Consider the following 21,287-nt stretch of genomic DNA (forward strand, 5'->3'; position numbering starts at 1 on the left):
TATAAGCCCAATAGAAACACTGCTGGGATCAAAGGGTATGTATGTGCAGCTTGATAACTCTTTGAACATAGTTCCAAATTGCTCTCCAGAATGACTGGATCCTTTCACAGTTCCACCAACAATGTATTAGTGTCCCAGTGGAGAAAATTATCTCACACAGCCAGTGTAGACATGTTTACATGAACAATGGAGAAAGGGTAGGAGGAGCAACTCACACTTGAACCTCACTCTAATCTGACTTGGGCAAAGAAAGGAAGGACACACACACACACACAATTGGGAAGGGCAAGGGAGAATTTTGTGAGATATGGTGGATTAAGGAAGGCACTGGTTCTAAGTAAAACAAACTTTAACTAAAGATAGGCTTATAAGCCATCTGCATCCAGAAAGAGGACTATGGGGACTGAATATAGTGTTCACAACTCCACCAACAATGCAACAGTGTCCCATTTTTCCCACATCCCCTCCAACATTTGTCATTAATTTTACTTGTCATTTTAGCCAATCTGAGAGGTGTGTAGTGGTACCTCAGAGTTGTTTTAATTTACAATTCTCTGATCAACAGCAAACAGTATTTTCACTTTTTTTGTTGTTTGGTTCCTTCTTGATCTGATTTTTCTTGTGCAATACAATAAATGTGGAAATATGTTTAGAAAAATTGCACATGTTTAACCTATACTGGATTACTTGCTGCCTAGGGGAGAGGAATAGGAGGAAGAGAGGGAGAAAAATGTGGAACACAAGGTTTCACAAGGGAGGATGTTGAAAACTATCTTTGCATGTATTTTGAAAATATTTTTTTTAAAGTTTGAACATATGCTGTACACAAATATTTATAGCTAAGTGGTCAGTGAATATTCAGAGCAGTGGGCCTGCAGTTAGAAAGACCTGAGTTCAAATTCAGCTTCAAACACTTATTAGCTGGACAAGGCACTTAATCTCTATTTGACTCAGTTTCCTCATCTATAAAATGGAATTAACAATAGCATCTACCTCAGGATTGTTGTAAGAAACAAATGAGACAATAAATAATTGTAAAGTTATTAGCAGAGTGCCTAACACCTAGTAAGCACTATATAGATGGTAGCTCTTTATTATTTTTGGTTTTGTCAGTCATTTACCAAATGGTTAAGGATATTGATTGCAAAAGCCCTACTTTCTGGGTGATACTGCTCTTCTCTGAAAATGAACTTTAAATAACAACAACCTCTATAGCTGAATCTCATTAAGACTTTGCATAAGGAAAAGATTTACAAGTTACTGCTGTTTATGGTTCTCTAAGTCTCTTTTTTAGGAGTATTTAGGTGTAAGATTTTTTTCTATGACTTTGGTATGTTCTTCATCTTTAGATTCCTTGTAAAATAATCCCTTAACAAGGGTATTGAGGGAAATACTACTTGGCGAGGTTGACTTCAATTATCATAGATAATAACATATCATAAGTATCATAGATAATAACAGATTTTCTTTCCTTGCCTTCACAATTGACTGTACAAACCCAGTAATTAATTTGAATTTAGTTAAGGACACCAAGTACAAAGCAAAGTACACCAAGAACATAATGTTTATTTTGTTGCTGGGGTCACCAAGCTCAGTGTTAGTCATATCCAGAAAGCAAATGAGAACCAAATCAATTATCCAGATAGCTTTAAAGGCTTTAGAGCTAAAAGGGAATTTCGTGGTTAGTGATCTTTTTTCAAATCCTTCATCTTACAAATTCGGAAAAAATGGAGCCCAAACTGGAGAAGTAGCTTATCCAAAGTCGCACAAAATGATTTTGGACAAGGTAGAGCAGAAATTCAAAATTAATTCCTTTAACTTTTGTTCTAGAGTTGTTTCCACTATGAATCATGAATACCATGGGTTCTTACTTCCTGAAGCCCTTTTGCTCTTCTTTCCTTCACAAATGAAGCCTAGAAAGGGTGACACTCCTATTCACAGTTTCTGCTCATTTCGATTTAACAGGGATTCACTCTATCTTCATTTCTTACCTCATAGTTTTGTGCTTCCATGGAGGGATGTGCCACAGTCCTCCAAGTATCTCTTTGGCAGCCCCCTGATTTTGCGAAGAATCAAAATCAAACAAAATAATTCATTAGTAAAAGGGACTTTGGGTGTCTCATCACAAAGGGTCAGAGGAGGGCATTTAGCTCTCTTCTTGGGACACTGCTCATTGAAAGCTAAGGCCACCTCTAAAGCTCACAACTAGCAATTTAGTGAAGAAAATAAATTGCTTAATGCTTTTGGAGCTTTCACAGCTCTGGCCAGTGAGAAGGAAGGGGAAGATGGGGGAGGGAATACCGCGGAAATGGACAAGCACCTCAAGAGCACATGTTACCATTGCCAGTCTTTAGGAACCGAGCAGAACGAGGAAGGCGGCCACATGCCAATTCGCAAATATTGCAGGAATTACGGAGGCCGAAACTTTGGGTTCTGGAAACCAGGTTACTCTCCAAATCGTGATTGGCTGATCACGCCCCTTTACGCCCCCAGTTACCAGCAAATCGGCTTTCTCTGATTATCCTACTGGGACGATTGCTCCTGGGAGGAGTTTGGATCAGATACCTCCTTTTTTGCATCTGACTTGTGAGAGTCGGGATCGAAGCCTAAAGTGTAGGTGCAGCTCTTGAATTACTACTCTCTCTTCTTTTTGCAGGTGATTTCCGGGGAACATTTTGCCCCCACCGAAAATTTTGGTTGAACTTAAACTCAAGTAAGTATAGCTGCTGCTATTAGGTGTTTCTCACCTTCCCCCTCCTTTTTGATTTTGAGAGGCGTCTCGGGACTTTCTTGCTCAGAGATGCAAGCCTAGGTAATTAAAAAGGTGGCCCAAGGCCAGTAGGTAGTCCAAGAAATTTAATGTCGCCTAATATTGCATCATCCGAATCTCGGTAGACGCAGTTCTTTGCCGAAGGTAAGTGGAAGCATGGTACACCCGCGAGGTGACTTGTGCTCCCCCCCCCACCCCCTTTAAATTAAATTTTTGCTACTTGGCCTTGTTTTCTGTAGGTCTAGACAAATTATCACCAGGCTGCTGGCGGACTTTGAAAAACAATTGGCTTTGAGTGCTCCCCCTCCCCACCGTACCACTCTCCTTACTTGGAGTTTCAATTTCTTTACCCTAATGACTCTGAATTAGGATCTCTTGTGATTGCTAACCGCCTATCTTGCTTCATGGGGATGGGAGCACCCCACCTCCCATCCACTTGATCTCCGAGCTGATGTCTAAGTCACATCCTCCCTCTTTCCGAGAGGGCAAAGTTAACTATTTTGAAAGAGAATTACAGATTTCATTTGGAATTCCCTAGAGAAACCTCTCGGGACTTTGTAATTAGGCTACAGATTTGCATATTTATCCTCGCTTGACTGGTTGTCTAAAGATTGTCTGGGATAAGAAAATGAGCCTCTAAAGTTAACTTTGGGAATTTTGGGAAGATAACACCGGTACTTTCTTTTAAAATTGTGATTAGTTTGAAAATAGATTTTGTTGTGAATTACTCATTTTTTGATGGTTTGGCGGAAGAATGGAGTAAATATTTTATTTTCGGTTGCACGTGGTTGGAAAGGGTCACCATCTCCTACATGATGTGATGTTCCTTCTTGGGAAAGTTTTAAGAAGTAGTCTGGTAGTACCTGGAAGCTTCTTTTGAATTGGGGCCGAATTGTAGCCAAAGTTCCCACCTGCTGAGGAGCCGTTTTGTTTTGTCTGAAGAAAAGTATTAGTTGGGCAGGAAAGATGGATTTTCTATCCTCCTGGGAACGTAATAGCCAGTTGGTGTCACCATTGTTTATAATGCAGCTGATATTTTTGGAAGGTATTCATTTGGAAGATGATATTTTGGAGGATTTTGAAAGAAGCAACGAATGGCATGTTTTTTTTTTTTAATTTTGTTTTATTTTGTTTGTTTTTTTTAAGTAAAAAGAAATATTCAGAAGTTTGTTACTTAAAAGTGAAGAATTAATGCCTGGTGACTTGTGTTCCTCTGGAAGTTTTGTTTGGCTTTCTTTTTCTGAACTTCCTTTTGTTCTTTTATTTTCAAATGTTTTCACTTTCTTCTTTCCTTCCTTCCTTCCTTCCTTCTCTCTTTCTCTTCCTCCCTATTTCTTTTTTCTTCCTTGCTTTCTCTTTTTTCTTTCTTCCTTCCCTCCCTCCTTCTCTGCCTCCCTTCTGTTCTCCCTCTTTCTTCCTTCCTTCCTTCCTTCCTTCCTTCCTTCCTTCCTTCCTTCCTTCCTTCCTTCTTTCTTTCTTTCTTTCTTTCTTTCTTTCTTTCTTTCTTTCTTTCTTTCTTTCTTTCTCTGCCTCCCTCCCATATTTCTTTCTAATTGCTTCCTTCCTTCCTCTCTCCCCTCCTTCCTTCTCTGCCTCCCTCTCTTCTTTCTTCTTCCATTTTCCTTCCTTTCTTTTCTTTCCTTCCTTCCTTTCTTTTTCTTTCACTGGAAAATATGTTTCTTTTTGCATCAATGAGAAGTTTAATTTATCCTGAAGTCATTATTGTTCATTGCATTGTTAGAATTTTGGGGCAACCTAGATGGTATAGTGGATAGAGCACCAGTCCTGGAGTCAGGACAACCTGAGTTCAAATCTGGTCTCAGACACTTAACACTTCCTAGCTGTGTGACCCTGGGCAAGTCACTTAATTCCAATTGCCTCAGGGGGAAAAAAAAGAATTTTTAGGTTTTTCAGAGTTATTTTCCTTACAGTGTTTATTTAAATCGTTCTTTATGCTGCTCATTTCACTGTAACTTTTCTTACAAGTCTTTCCTCTGAATCCATCCCTTTGGTTATTTCTTGAGACACAATAACATTCCATTGCTTTCCTATACCATAAATGTTAAGCTACTCCCAATTAAATGGCACCCATTTTATTTCCATTTGCTTTAATAAAATGTCCTGCTACATACATTCAAGATACTGGTCCAAACCCAATTTCTATTAGACTGTTTTACAATTTTCTCAGTTTTTATTGAGCAGAAAGTCCTTACCCTGATAACTGGAGTCCTTAGGTTTATCAAACCCCATCCTTCTATATTTCCTTCTGGATTTTGTGTAACTCAGTTTCTATTAAGAATTGTGTTTAAGAGTGATAACATTAGGTGGTTTGGTTTTCTTTCCTTTTAAAACCAACTCCCCAACTTGCCCATTTTTTATCTTAGGCAATTAAGGGTTGATTAGGAACCTACAACTTTCTATTTCTTCTCCCCCCAAAATACTTGATACATCTGTTTGCTTGGGTAGTTTTATATGTTTAAGTATTGGGGAAAAGATAACCCATTTTGTAGGATCAGGGTAACTTTGTGTAACTAGAAATAAAATAAACACTAAAGTTATTAAATATACAAGTTGTTAACAATGACATAAATAACAAAACAAGAATAATGCTTTGCAATATTTTGGCTTAAAAGCCACAATCCAAATCACCTCAAATGATCAATTAATTGTAAATTACTTCTCTTCTTCCTTGTTTGAAGTTGTACAATTTAGGTCATTTAAGAAATGAAAACTCTTCACAAGAATTTTCTTCACTTTCTTCTCAAGATAAAAGTGAATATTATTTTTTCATAAATAATATTATTTATATATCCATTTTCCTGTATGTTCTCACTTAGACTTTCTCCAAATTTGGCAGGAAAATAGTAACTTTAGCTTCTCTTTTAAATCCTCATTTTTGAGTTGTCCAGACTCACTTTTCAAATTTTTTTCTTTATACTGTTTCTTTATAAAATAGCTTTTGACAATTGTTAAATGGTTGAAGTTTCTCAACTAATTTCTCACTTGTCCATGTAATGCCAAAGAAACTGAGCAAGACAGAGGTTAGAGACCAATTCAATAGTTTATTAAATGGAGAGAGATACTGGGACCAGATGGATCTTGGTCCCAAGACTGGACAAGACTATCATCTCAATCCAGCCCTAAGTACTGGGACAGCAAGCTTTTTTTTATAATATAACAAGAACAGTGACATAATGGGAGATGTACCTCAGTGGAGATAACCTAATGGTGGGGGAGGCCCCTAGGATGACACAATGGAGGGAGGTTACTGATATTCTAATGACATCTAAAATGGATAAACCTTTATCCTGTCAAACATTAAGAAGGAATGTCTACAACCTAAAGATAAAATCTCATCAACCATTTAAGAGGGAATGATTATAGCCTGGGGTTTTGGGGCAGAGCAACTGAGGTAGACCTTTGTCTCATCAAATGCCAAGAGGGAAAGGTTATACCTGAGGCAGAATAACTAAATAGGACAATTGGAGAAACTGGGTCACGACATTAAAAAGGGAACTTTGCCACAACATCCATAGTTGATCTCATAGATTTTTACAGATCAAATTTAAACTTCCACTCTCCCTGACTCCATAGAGAGAAGTATCTCGTAGAAGAATAGTTATAATGGAACTCCTGGTTTGCCTATTCTTAGAGATAGATCAGTTAGCCTACATAAAAGAAGCTTTCAAAACATGATTACAATTTATACATTTTGTTTTCTCTGTAAATTGTAAGCTCCTTGAAATTGGAGATTCTTTCATTTTCACTTTATTTTTTGCAGGACTTTTCCACCTCCCCTCTCAGCTCCCTCCATTACTTTCACCCCCCTTCTCTGTTGAAATCTTAACCATCTATCAAGGTTCATCTTAGATACTACCTCCCTCATACAGATTTTATTTTTCTCCCCAAAATATAGTCTCTCCATCCATCAATCAAGAAGCCTTTATTTAGTCCTTACAATATGAAAAGCATTGTGCCAGATGCACAGACACAAATAAAAACATGTACACAGATAAATCAATACAAAAAAAATGATATAAAATAAGTACATCATGATGAGGAGAGGACACTAACAACTGAAAGAGTCAGGGAAGGGCATCTTGAACTTGAAGTGAGTCTTGAAAGAGGTAAGTGTTTCTAAGAGGCAGGTAAATCAGAAGGGAATGTTCTCATTTGCATGGTATAGGTCTAGACTGTACAAAGTCACAGAGGAGAGAGGTGGAATATTACATATGACCATCAGTAAGGAAGCCAGTCTGTCTGAAGCCTCGAGTGGTGCAAAAGAGTAATGTGTAGTGAGCTTAGAAAAATACCCAGGATTGTGAGGAACTTTAAGTACCAAATAGAAGAGTTTGTATTTTATCCTAAAAAAGAGTCAAAGAAGTTTCTTTAGCTGGGGAATGACTTGATCACACATTGGGAATATAAATTTGGCAAATATGTGGAGAATTATTAAAGAAGGAAAGAACGGGTGGCAGAAAGACCATCTGGAAGGCTATTGCCAGGAAAGCGGTGATAAAAGCCTACACTAGGGTGATCATGATCTGGTTAGAGAAAAGGCTATGGATTAGGAGATATTGAAGAGGTAAAATTATTAATACTTGACAAATTATTTAAATATGGGAAGTGATGGTCTAAAAAGTCAAGAATGATTCTGAAATTGTAAACTGGAATGAACATAAGGCTGATGGGAACTTGATAGTGTTGTGCCAGAGTTCCCTTTTAATGTCCTGGCTCAGTTTCTCTAATTATCCTATTTAGTTACTCTGCCTTAGGTTATAACCTTTCCTTCTTAATGGTTGATGAGACAGAGGTTTTATATCTTTAGGCTATAATCATTCCTTCTTAATGTTTGACAGGATAAAGTTCTATCCGTTTTAGACATTATTAGAATATCAGTAACCTCTCCAGTACCTCCCTCCATTATGTCATCCTAGGTGCCTCCCCCCCCTTAGGTTATCCCCATCCAGGTACCTTCCCTATTATGTTATTGTTCTTGTTATTCTATAAAAGAGTCTTGCTGTCTGATACTCAGGGCTGCATTCTTTGAGATAGTCTCCTTCAGCCCCGGGACCAAACATGGATCATTTGGTCCCAGTAAATCTCTCCATTTAATAAACTATTAAATTGTTCTCTAATCTCTGTCTTGCATTACAATAGAAATGGGAAAGTTGTAGAGGAGGCAGAAAATGAATAATGTTTGGCCTCTCAGACATCCAAGTAGAGATATCCAGAAAGCAGTTGGAAATGCAAGATGTGAGATAGCAAGAGAAAGAAGTGGATAGCTATGTAGATGTGGGAGTTATTTGCACAAAGATCCCAGGAAACTTCAGGGTCACTTGCATAAAGAGAGACCAGCTAATAACAACTGAGCAGACAAGAGATCCCGAGCATAATCTTTTCTATAGGTTGAAAAGAAGCACAATAAATCAGTGTTCCAAAAACCCAGCATGAAAGATATCCACAAGAAAAGGATGGTCAATTGATTGACAAATGTTTACTAAGATTCTACTATGTGCCTTCACAAAGCACTACTCTGCTGCTTTTTTTTGATATGGAGATGACCCTGCATTCTCCAAAGAGAAAGCATAAGCTCTGTTGGGTTCTATTGTGCTCCAAGTTTGACTCCACAAGAGGCTGTCTTCTGAGGACCAATATAGTAGGCTAGCCATTAAGTGACAATATTTTTTGGTTCATGGCAACCAACCTATGGAACAAGTAAAAGATATAATCAAAATAATAAATATATCATAAATTTTATTATACATATAAAATTATATAAATAATAATAATAAAAAATATGATGGCTCTTGGTTTTGTATACCCCTCTTTTGTTTTTCAGTAATCTTGGCAGAAGGGAAACAACAGGTGCTAAAAATACTACAATTTTTAGATTGTTCATAAATTTGAATTTGATTGTTGATATTGTAAAAGTGAGATTCTTGTTCATTGAGGCACCAGGTAAACATGTTGTTGAAGGAGCTGAATCATTTATTATCAGTCTTAACATTCTATCACAGAAACTAGAAGAAATTGCCCTTAAATGGAAAGATGGCTACCTGATATTCCTTGGAAAGACAAAGAAAGGAGTGGGTGGAGTGGAGTCTTACTATAAATCCATAGGCAATAAGAAATGTTATTTCATGGATATTTGATAATTGCATATTGCAATACTGTTAATAAGAATTTAACACAACTATAGGAACAAAACAAAACCAAAAAATACCATAAAAATAATGTGGCTTATTAACAAAGATCAGTTGATAAGGATGAAGTAGAGAAATTCTACAAAAAACTTCATAAAAGCCTCCAATTTAACCAACATTACACTCTGATACTTCATAACTTCATTGCAAACGTGGGAAATGGTGAGAGAGGGAGAAATAATATAAAGCTAGATAGTTTAGAAAGAAAGTATGAGAGAAATCTAAGATTTGAAAAAAAAACTTCACATCTTTAAATCACAATATCTTTGAGGAAAGAGCTGGTTGTTGGATATGTTGAGCACCAAATTACACCACAATAAATGAAATAGATATTATTTTAACAAACAGGAAAAAGCTTTTTGATGTGATAGTTTTCAGACCCTTAACTTATTGAAGCTAACATCAATATTAATAAAAAGAAATAATAATAATGGGAAAAGATATGGCACACGATTGAAACAAAATAAACAAACAAAAAAAGTCAATATATATTGTAATAATTTTATACAGGAGTTTAACCAGTACAAATTAAGTGCCCCAACAAGAATACCAAAAGAGCACAGAAAGTGCTTTAATCAGTAGATCTTTGGCTTGCCATATGGTAAGAAATGTTTACTAAGGGCCACACTCTGTTAAATATAAACTCATTTGTAAAATCTTAGGAAGAAGCATGATGGACAATTGTGAGCATTATGATCTCATAAAGTACAGAGAAGCAGTGAAGGCTAAAATCAGCTTAAAGAAAGTTTTGCAAGAAATTCAACTAGGTAAAGTCATCCTGAAGGTATTTAAGGATGTAACTAGAAGGACAACAAAGAAGAACAATGTCAAAGAATCATTATAATAAGCTCTTCTCAATCAACAAGTGAAATCATATCATAGACTTGGTTGTGTGTGTAATAGATATAGAAATGAAATTAAAGTGAGCAAAGATGGGAAAGATTGAACCAGTTGTATATTTAGAGATTTGAAAGGACGCAATTGTGAGACTCTTGAAGGACAAAAATGTTATAAAAACAAAACAAGAAAAAAACCCAAAACAACAACTTTGAAAGATTTAAGAACTCTTATCCAAACAATTATCTACATATTTCCAAAGGAACTATGATGAAGCCTGTCACCTACCACCTGACAGAAATGATAGATTCAAAGTACAAAAATAGCCATTTTTTGGACATGGCCACTGTGTACCTTGTTCTTCCCTGTACTTAATATGCCATTTCCCATTGCAATACTTTTGTACAAGTTTCCTCTTATATCTGGAGTGTATGTTTTCCTAATCTCCAGATTTTAGGATCCTTAATTTTCTTAAAACTCAACTCAAAAATGCAACTTCCCATTTCAGGCTTTTGCAGATGTTCTCTTTCCCCATTGGCTTTATACACACTTCAAATATAGCTTGTATTTAATTATCGTTCCCCTAATAAGTTATTGGAAGGCAGTGACTGTTCAATCTTATTTTTATGTCTAATTCTTAACACTATGCCTGCAACATATTAAGTGCTAAATAAATGCTTGTTTATTGATTAATTGATTATATCTCGATCATCTTTCCAAGGCAGCACTTGCTGATTAGGGGACCAAAGACAAGTTATTTAACTTGTTAAAGCCTCAGTTTCCTCATCTATAGAGATGATATTTGGATTACTTACTTTTCTGTTCTTGTGATGAAAGTACTTTGCAAACCTTAACATAACATAAATATATTATTATTCATATTTATTTCTCTATTCATCCACAAAACCCAGAAGAGGGAAGTGTCTTACACTCCATTTACCCCTTTTGTTCTACAATATACCATCTAATGGCATACACAGACTTTATCTCTCTGCATTCAGTTCATATGCCTTTCTTTTAGTTATTATCTGATTCATAGTTTCATAAGCTGATCAGCTCTATGATCCAAATGAGTTAGTTTCTCTTTCTAGGCTTTATTTTCCTTATGTGGGTAACAATGATGCAGGCTGACATGTACTTGTGAGTATCTCTGATGAGAAGATATACTGGCTGGGGAAACAAGATTAAAATGTAACTGAGAAATATTTAACAAAATAAATAAAACGTAATGTGGTATAGATTATATTAATTTGTGGTTTTCTAAATAAATATGTACCTTCAGGATTTTATTTCAATTTGAGTTTGACACCATTGACAGAAAGCACAGAAATGATTCATCCTCATTTTATAAGCCTACAGAAAAAGCAGGTTGTGAATTAACTAGCAAGGGAGTATAATCCATAATTTGACCACAAGGATTACCTCAAGATGTCAGCTAAGCGATTTTTCAGTAGAGAGTTGTTAGTGACCATCTGCTGTATTTCTCAGTACCAGTGCTCGCCACAAAACACATCTTTTTTTTTTTTTTTTTTTTTTGTCTTTTGTTGCATTTTTTATTTCAAATGTGTGAGATTTAAGAGATTATTGAATTTTTTTAAAAAATAACTTTTTATTGACAGTACATATGCATGGGTAATTTTTTACAACATTATTATCCCTTGCACTCACTTCTATTCCAACTTTTCCCTTCCCTTCTTCCACCTCCTCCCCTAGATAGCAAGCAGTCTTATACATGTTAAATATGTTATAGTACATCCTAGATACAATATATGAAAACACATCTTTCTACAAATTCTTGGATTTCTTCCCCCCAATCCCACCTTCATCCTTCTGTTCAGAGGTCAGTGGAGCTGGCATTCTGGGACTAGAAACTTCACTGCTTCAATGTTGATTTTGGAGTTCTGGGGAAAATCAAAATGAAATAATTGCTCTTGTAACCAGTAGTTATTACTATTGAGGTCAAAGTTGCCCAGCTGTGACTTGTTCTTCACTCTTCCCCTTCTTCTGGAAGGGTGCAGTGCTGAGTCATCTGAAGCTATACCTTAAGTCAAGTCAACAAACATTTGTTAAGCTTTTACTTTTTTTCCAGGACAATGGATTTTGAATACAACTCTCTTCCACGTTCCTCCTTTCTGTCCCTCTTCTTTTTTTTTCCCTTTTTTTTCAAACTTTCCCCTTTCTCACCCACTTCAGTGACACCTTGTTACAATAGCCCACTTTTTTAGTTTCTTTTCTCTATAGTGAATTTATGTTAGTTAAAAAGTATGTAATATAAGTATAAATGTATTTATATTAATAATATAATAGTATACAATAACAATAAATATAATAAATAATATACTATATAATAACAATAAATATAATAAAAGTAGAACAATAATAATATAAAAGTATATAATAATATACAGCTCTGATTCCCCAGTTTGAAAAAAAATGCCAATTTTTGAGCAGAAATCTGGATTTCTAATTTATTTAAATGCTATGTATCTCCAGCTAACCTAATCTTCCTCTCTCTTTGGCCTAGACATATACATTCATTACCATTGATTTCTAGTGTAAATCAGTGTCAAGTAAAGAGCTTAGATAAAAAAAGATTTAAAAATTGAATTTGCTTGTCAGATAGATAGGCTTAGGAAAATGAAATTGGAGCAAGAATAGACTTTTTGAAGTTTCTTTCAGGTCTTGAACAGGTAACTTAAAACCAGCAGTTTATGTCAGAGTTCCTGCCAGAGATCCAATATTTTCTCTTTCCTTTTTACTGAGACTCAGCTTTTCTCTCTGATGATCCATTATCCCCTTGGCTATTACTTTCTTGATAGACAGTTATTTATTAAGTTTCAGGTATAAGCCACTGCTGCTGCTGCTGCTAATTGCTCTCTGATCAAGCGTATATCCCTTTTTTTTTTCAAAATTTCTGGATGTGAGACCAATCTGCTTTCTGGTTCAAAGATCTTGGTACTCCAAAATTTTCTCAAAGATAGAAGGGGAATATATGTTCCTCTGACTTACAAATTCCAGAATACTAGTCAGTTCTCAAACTCATAATGCACTTCTGTATATTAAAATTGCATAAATCTCCATTGTTTTTCAAAGTGGTTCTACCCAATCTCACATTTGGGAAGTCTGTTCTGGCTTGAATTTTCACTGGCCACATTGTTTATTAAAAATGCAAAAAAGTGAAGAACTATATTGCAGTTGTCATAGAGCAAGGCTATAAAGAAATTGCTTTGATAGTCTTCTTCAATAAAACTTCTTCCTGGCCCATAAATCATGGGTCCTATTTAGACTCAACTATTTTTCCTTGTTACAAGGGAGGGCTGGGGGGCAGGAGAGAAGGGTTATGAATGAAGAAGGTGGGTATATCAAGGTCAAAGGAAGAGATTGTATATTTGTTGGGGTTTGCTGCCAAGATTGATGAAATTAGAGAGAAAGTGGGGTGGGATGGGGAGGTGAAGGGGTGGGAAGAGCAGGTAGGGGTCAGTATCCCATCATCAGTCTTAAGCTTCCACAGAAGGTTTACAATAGTTTCTTCTCCATACTGTCATACTAGTCTCATTCACCACTACAGTATTTTGAACCCTTCTCTGAAGTCTTTATTTCTACTACTGCTTTTTAATGGCATTAGCAGTTTCCTCAACCCATAGTCACCAATACCACTGGCAAAATAGCAGACTCCAAATTTCATCATGGGCAAAATAAAAAAAGAAACTCTAGGAATTCTTGCATTCCTATATAGAACATTCACTTCCTCATGTCTCACTTATCTATTTCCCCTTTAAAGTTTATGAAATGTGGATGTAAAAATCACTAAAATAACAATAGCTAGTGTTTATATAACATTTTAAGGTTTACAGAGCTACACATAGGCATATATCAAACATGTATGTCAGTAAAATGAGGGGGTAGGGTTAGATGATTAAGCTTTTAGGTACTTTCTAGCTCTTATTTTTTTTAACACATAAATGTGAAACACATAAACAACATGAAGGGGAAAAACTGTAGGTATATCCCTATGAAGTATATAATTTATATCCAAACATCCCTAGCATCAGTTGTGCATTACTATATTTTAACTGGAAAAAATTTATTTTGATTATTCTGAAGAAAAAGAACAGGTGATGATAACTTAAAAATATTTTATTTACAAAACACATGCATGGGTAATTTTTCAACATCAACCCTTGCTAAAGCTATTTCAAATTTTTCCTTCCTTCTCCCCACCCCCTCCTCTAGATGGCAGGTAGTTCAATATATGTATATATATTTATAGTCATCTTGCTGCACAAGAAAAATCAGAGATGATAACTTTTTTTAAATTATAGCTTTTTTTATTTACAAGTTATATGCATGGGTAATTTTACAGCATTGACAATTGCCAAACCTTTTGTTCCAATTTTTCCCCTCTTTCCCCCTCCCCCCTTCCCTAAATGGTAGGATGACTGGTACATGTTAAATATATTAAAGTATACATTAAATACAAAATAAGTTTACATGACCAAATCGTTATTTTGCTGTACAAAAAGAATTGGACTCTGAAATAATGTACAATTAGCCTGTGAAGGAAATTTTAAAAAAAATATGCAGGCAGGCAAAAATATAGGGATTGAGAATTCAATGTAATGGTTCTTAGTCATCTCCCAGAGTTCTTTCACTGGGTGTATCTGGTCCAGTTCATTACTGCTCCCTTGGAACTGACTTGGTTCATCACATTGCTGAAGATGGCCAGGTCTATCAGTATTAATCATCATATAGTATTGTTGTTGAAGTATATAATGATCTCCTGGTCCTGCTCATTTCATTCAGCATGAGTTCATGTAAGTCAGAAATGATAACTTTTAAGGAAAATATCTGGGCATATGCTCCAAGAATATCAAATACAGAAAGATTCTATATATATCAGCATATTCATAGTAGTGTTTTTTGAGATAATCAAGAACTAGAAACAAAATGTGTTCCCATTGATTGGGGAATGGCTGAACAGATTTTGGAATGGTAATATATTGGAATGTTGTGCCATAAAAAATGAGAAATAAGAAAAATCAGAGAAATAGAAGAAGACATATGAACTGTAGCAGAAATAATAAAACAACATGGATAATGACAAGAATGTCAACAAAAAAAACAATATGACTTATCCCAACTTTTAAATTATGACCAATCTCTGAAGCAGAGACAAGGAGAATTGGTAAAGAATATTTCATAGGTAGTTAGCTGTGTGATTAGTTTTGTTTAACGGTTTTTCTTCATTATAAGAGAAGGCTGGGGAGCAGGGACAAGATTATGAATGAACAAGGTGAAAAGGTCATAATGTAATGTAAAAAATAAATGGCATTAATAAAATTTTTAAAAGCACAAGTTAAATTTTTAAACATAGGATGAATCTTAAATGAAATACTTGTTGCTTCTTCTTTTTTGTCAGCTTAATTTATAGCATGCTTCGTGATCCTTCCCCAGTCGAGAGGGAAACCAAGGTTTGCCCTCATCTCTCTAGCAACAACCTGGAGAATGTGAACCTAGAGACATCAGCTAATTGTGGGAACAAAGTTGAGAAGGAACGAAAGTGGATCCGGCCTGATAACCCTAGCAAGTGTACTTGGCAACTAGGCAAACCTATCTCAGAATCTCCTCATCATCATGTCTCCTTGTAAGTGTTTTGATTTTTGAAATTCTCCAAATTAACTCATACTACCATTTTAATTCTTAACAATAGCAGTTGAGTTCTTTTTTTAAACATCAGAGGCTTTAAACATCAAATCAAGTCAAAAAACATTTATTATGTTCTGAGTTCTATCATCAATGTTGAGAATGCAAATACTAGCAAAAAAATATATAGTTCTTGAGGATATTAGATTCAAATGGGGAATGACAACAAATTAAAAAGAAGCTGAAGAGGATGGTGAAGGGATAGAGAGAAAGTATTTGTATAGGGGAACCTAGTCAAGAATGAACCAATTAATGTAAAAAACTAGACAGAAGTAAAACTTATTTCTTATCTCCAAAACTTCACCTAAAAGATTGAAGTTTCAAAAAATTGGTGTTATTCACTAGATGACACAAATTAATATGAACATGAACAAATTAAGAGGAAAAGAGAAAAGGGTTTGAGGACAAAGAGCTTTAAAAGATGAGACATTATTGGGAAAATGAAGCAGTGAAAGATATATTAATAGAACATCAGATTGAAAGAGCTTGTTTTTTAGTTTCTTTTCCTCACTTACTAATCAAGTGATCTTAGACAAAGAATTTGATTTCCACATGAAGATTCCCTTCTATAATATTGCCAATAATGTTGAAGTGTTGTTTTTTTCCTAGCGTACATCTACATTTAAGGTATACAATGTAGTGTGTGAATCAATAGGCTCACAAGGGGCAAGAGAAGAACACAGAAGATGGTGATAGTCCATAATATCAAATTTTGCAGAGGTCCCCAAACTTGAGTTATAGACAATTGTTTGGGAGAGTATTGAGAGTTGAAAGGATTGAAGGTTCCAAGGAAGGCCAAGAATAGGATTAGAAGGTTTAAAGCATAGGAAGAGATAAAGTAACGGGAAGTTATGATCTTATTAAAGTATTTCAGCCAATCAACAAGAATTTAGTAAGTTTTACTATGTAATATCCACTGTGATTCTATATAACAAGATACAAATAAAAGCAAAAAGAGTCTTTGCTCTCAAAGAGCATTTTAATGGGAGAGACACTATATAAATAATTAGGTATATAGAGAGTAGATGGACTTTTTTGTTATTGAAATTAAGGGTACAAATTTGCATTGTAAAGTGAAGGAGATTGGGAAGTTAGGATTTTTCCCAGATTGATGGGTAGTGAAGAGGAAAAGAGGAAATTGTTTTTTAATTCATTTATTTGTAAATGATAGGTGAGCTGCGAACCTGCATTGGTAGAATTCATTTTCACTAGGCATTGACCCACACTTAACACTGTACACCAAGATAAGGTCATAATGGGTTCATGATCTAGGCATAAAGAATGAGATCATAAATAAATTGGAAGAGCATAGGATAGTTTACCTCTCAGACTGTGGAAGAGGAAGGAATTTATGACCAAAGAAGAACTAGAGATCACTATTTACTACAAAATTGAAAATTTTGATTATATCAAATTGAAAAGTTTTTGTACAAACAAAACTAATGCAGGCAAGATTAGAAGGGAAACAATAAACTAGGAAAACATTTTTACAGTCAAAGGTTCTGATAAAGGACTCATTTCCAAAATATATAGAGAATTGACTCTAATTTATAAGAAATCAAGCCATTCTCCAATTGATAAATGGTCAAAGGATATGAACAGACAATTTTCAGATGATGAAATTAAAACTATTACTACTCATATGAAAGAGTTTTCCAAATCACTATTGATCAGAGAAATGCAAATTAAGACAACTCTGAGATACCACTACACACCTGTCAGATTGGCCAGAATGACAGGGAATGATAACACGGAATGTTGGAGGGGATGTGGGAAAACAGGGGCACTGATACATTGTTGGTGGAATTGTGAATACATCCAGCCATTCTGGAGAGCAATTTGGAACTATGCCCAAAAAGTTATCAAACTGTGCATACCCTTTGATCCAGCAATGTCTCTACTGGGCTTATACCCCAAAGAGATACTAAAAAAGGGAAAGGGACCTGTATGTGCCAAAATGTTTGTGGCAGCCCTGTTGGTAGTGGCCAGAAGCTGGAAAATGAATGGATGCCCATCAATTGGAGAATGGTTGAGTAAATTGTGGTATATGAATGTTGTGGAATATTATTGTTTATTTATTTATTTATTTATTTTTATTTAATAGCCTTTTATTTACAGGATATATACATGGGTAACTTTACAGCATTAACAATTGCCAAACCTCTTGTTTGGCACTTGATTAGTAAGTGAGGAAAAGAAACTAAAAAACAAACAAAAATTGTTCCAATTTTTCACCTCTTACCCCCCCACCCCCTCCCCTAGATGGCAGGATGACCAGTAGATGTTAAATATATTAAAATATAAATTAGATACACAATAAGTATACCTGACCAAAACGTTATTTTGCTGTAGAAAAAGAATCAGACTCTGAAATATTGTACAATTAGCTTGTGAAGGAAATCAAAAATGCAGGTGTGCATAAATATAGGGATTGGGAATTCAATGTAATGGTTTTTAGTCATCTCCCAGAGTTCTTTTTCTGGGCATAGCTAGTTCAGTTCATTACTGCTCCATTAGAAATGATTTGGTTGATCTCGTTGCTGAGGATGGCCTGATCCATCAGAACTGGTCATCATATAGTATTGTTGTAAGTATATAATGATCTCCTGGTCCTGCTCATTTCACTCAGCATCAGTTTGTGTAAGTCTCTCCAGGCCTTTCTGAAATTATCCTGTTGGTCATTTCTTACAGAACAGTAATGGAATATTATTGTTATGTAAGAAATGATCAGCAGGACAAATACAGAGAGGCTTGGAGAGACTTACATGAACTGATGCTAAGCGAAATGAGCAGAACCAGGAAATCATTATATACGTCAACAACTATACTGTATGAGGATGTATTCTGAAGGAAGTGGATTTCTTCAACAAAGACAAGATCTAACTTAGTTTCAATTGATCAAGGATGGACAGAAGCAGCTACACCCAAAGAAAGAACACTAGGAAATGAATGTAAACTGCTTGCATTTTTGTTCTTCTTCCCAGGTTATTTATGCCTTCTAAATCCAATTCTCCCTGAGCAACAAGAAAACTGTTCGGTTCTGCACACATATATTGTATCCAAGATCTACTGTAATCTATTTAACATGTATAGGACTGCTTGCCATCTTGGGGAGAGGGTGGAGGAGGGAGGGGAAAAATCGGAACAGAAGTGAGTGCAAGGGATAATGTTGTAAAAAATTACCCTGGCATGGGTTCTGTCAATAAAAAGTTATTTAATAAAAAAAAAAAAAAGAACATTAAAAAAAAAAAAAAGAATTCACTTTCACACAGGAAGTTCTCTATACATATGAAGGTCCAGATTCTTCTTTCTTCTCTCTAAGAGTGACATTATTGGATCAAAGTATAAACTTTTTTTCCTATCTGTAGAGGGGATTTTATTCCAATCTGAGCTGGAATAGAAGGCATCTGAGTTCTCTTCCAACTCTGAAATGTTGTGATTTTTATAGACATTTCTTAAAGTTGTTTTGATTTGCACTTTTAAAAATTGGCAATGGCTATAAATATATCTTGATCCATTTGATAATTTATTGTCATCATAGGACAATAAAAATATGTTTTCATTTGTTGCTGCTAAATCCTGTGGATTCTTTTTTTCTGATTATATATACAATTTGTTCCCTTTAGGTCAAAGACAACCAAAGTCATTCCTAATATTTTGAAGAAAATTGGAGATACACCTATGGTCAGAATCAATAAGATTGGGAAGAACTTTGGACTGAAATGTGAACTTTGTGAGTATTTTAACTTTTTAGAGGTATTGAAAACTTCTTATGTCCTAAAGCAATGTGGGGGGATAGATAGATTAAATAGAGTATTGGAATCAGGAAGACATATTGTTCTATTCAAATTTAGCCTCAGACACTTTCTGGCTGTGTGATCCTGTGCATATCACTTAGCCCTGTTTGTTTCAATTTCCTTATGATCTGGAGAAGGAAATAGTAAATCATTCTACTATCTTTCCCAAGAAAACCCCAAATAAAGTCACAAAGAATTGGTAATAACTGAGCAAAATAACATAACAATTTTGGTAGTATTGCACACAAGAATATTGCACACAACCAATGCCTTTGTAATAATTTTAATAAGTTACAACCAATGCTTCCTGCTGTAAACAAATTTTTATTTGATTTTGAACTTAATACACATTTCCCTAGACAAGAATTCTGCATAGTTTATTAAGGGATATTGCATAGACACAATTCCATACTGGTCAATTCCATACAGTAAATTTCTTTATGTCAAGTTTCACTACCATGAGGAATACCTTATGAACTCATGTAGGAAGAATAGTGCATTCTTTTTTAAAATAAAGCTTTTTATTTTCAAAACATATGCATATGTTTTGCAATGCAAAAATTCACTCTTTCAAAATCCTATGTTCTAAATTTTTTTTCTCCCCCTCGTCCCCCCACCCTCTCCCCTAGATGGCAAGCAATCCAATATATGTTAAATATGTGTAATTTCTCTGTACGTATTTCTACAATTATCATGCTACACAAGAAAAATCAGATCAAAAAGAAAAAAATTGAGAAAAAAACAAAATGCAAGCAAGCAACAAAAAAGTGAAAATACTATGTTGTGAACCACATTCAGTCCCCACAGTCCTCTCTCTGAGTGCAGAAGGTTCTCTCCATCACAAGACTATTGGAACTGGCCTGAATCACTTTGCTGTTGAAAAGAGCCAAAACATAGAACATTCAAAGTGCCCTGCTTCAATCAGGATTTATTAAGTGCCTACTATGTGTCAGGCACTTTGTTATGTGAAGAAGTATAAGCAGAAAAATGAAATATTCTTTGACTTTAAAGGAACATAAGTTCTCTTGGGGACAAATAATTTGTTTAAAGAAAACAAAAAAAAAAATTCAAACCACTTTCTAGAGGGAGGCCATTAGCCCCTAAATCATATCAAAATGGGCTTCTTTCAGGTAGTGCCACTTAATATGAAATTTGAAGAAAACTTGGAGTTCTGTGAAGTCAGAAAGATGGGATAAAAATTTAGAGATGGTGATAAAATTCCACACCCACAGAACAACAAGAAATCAGATTTGGCTGGTCCATGAAGTAGCTGAATCAATCAATAAATATTTATTAAACACCTGTTATATGCTATGCACTGTTCTAAGAGGCAAAAGATAGTTTCTATACTCTAGAAGCTCATAATCTAATGGGAGAAATGACATACAAATAAATATGTACAAACAATCTCACATACACATTAAACAGAAAATAATTAATGGAGAGAAGGCAATAGAATTAAGAGGGGTTGGGAAAAGCGTCCTAGTAAGTGAAATTTTAGTTGGGTCTTAAAAGAAGCTAGGGAAGCCAATATAGACAGAGTTGAGGTTTTAGGACATTCCTGTTAGGGAGAACAATCAGAGAAAATATCCAGAGGATATTTGTAGCTTGAGAAACTACAAGGAGGACAGTATTACTGCATTGAAAGGCATGTGGCAGGAGTAAGGTAAGAAGTTCAGGTTAGGGGACTAAGTTATGAAGGGTTTTGAATGCTAAAATCACCTGGAAGTTTATTTAGTAAGGGTGAGGCTATAAGCAGGGCTATGCTTTAGGAAAATGGTTGAATGGAGGAAGGATTGCAATGGGGAGAGACTTGAGGCAGACAGATCCACTGGCAGACCTTAGCAGTAGTTCAGGCATGAGATAATGAAGGTCTGTCCCAAGAATACTGGCAGTTTCAGAGGAGAGAAGGGGACATATTTCAGAGACGTTTCAAAAGTGAAGTTAACAGACTTTGGCAAGAGCTTGGATATG

The 21,287-nt window shown here is 35.2% G+C and overlaps 1 protein-coding gene and 1 long non-coding RNA gene across 5 annotated transcripts in view; one reads left to right on the forward strand and one right to left on the reverse strand.

Annotated features, from left to right (window-relative positions):
* Nucleotides 1-1,991: 1,991 nt before the first annotated feature.
* Nucleotides 1,992-2,507, reverse strand: LOC116422327. Its single transcript, XR_004232920.1, has 2 exons — nucleotides 2,339-2,507; nucleotides 1,992-2,056 (listed from the first exon to the last, which is right to left on the reverse strand). It is a non-coding gene; the product is annotated as an uncharacterized LOC116422327 (long non-coding RNA).
* A 59-nt stretch (nucleotides 2,508-2,566) lies between these two features.
* The window catches only part of CBS (cystathionine beta-synthase), a 47,329-nt gene continuing 28,608 nt past the window's right edge, over nucleotides 2,567-21,287 (forward strand). The window contains exons 1-3 of one of the 4 annotated variants that reach the window (XM_031959220.1): nucleotides 2,567-2,613; nucleotides 15,233-15,457; nucleotides 19,143-19,249. In XM_031959220.1, coding sequence (XP_031815080.1) covers nucleotides 15,246-15,457; nucleotides 19,143-19,249 — 319 coding nt within the window. In that variant the 5' untranslated portion in view covers nucleotides 2,567-2,613; nucleotides 15,233-15,245. Of the gene's footprint in view, nucleotides 2,714-2,808; nucleotides 2,915-15,232; nucleotides 15,458-19,142; nucleotides 19,250-21,287 lie in introns of those variants that run through there. The other 3 variants (XM_031959219.1, XM_012544366.3, XM_031959221.1) reach the window with 3 other exon arrangements.

This window comes from Sarcophilus harrisii, chromosome 3 (genome assembly GCF_902635505.1).
Source record: "Sarcophilus harrisii chromosome 3, mSarHar1.11, whole genome shotgun sequence".
Taxonomy (NCBI): Eukaryota; Metazoa; Chordata; class Mammalia; order Dasyuromorphia; family Dasyuridae; genus Sarcophilus; species Sarcophilus harrisii.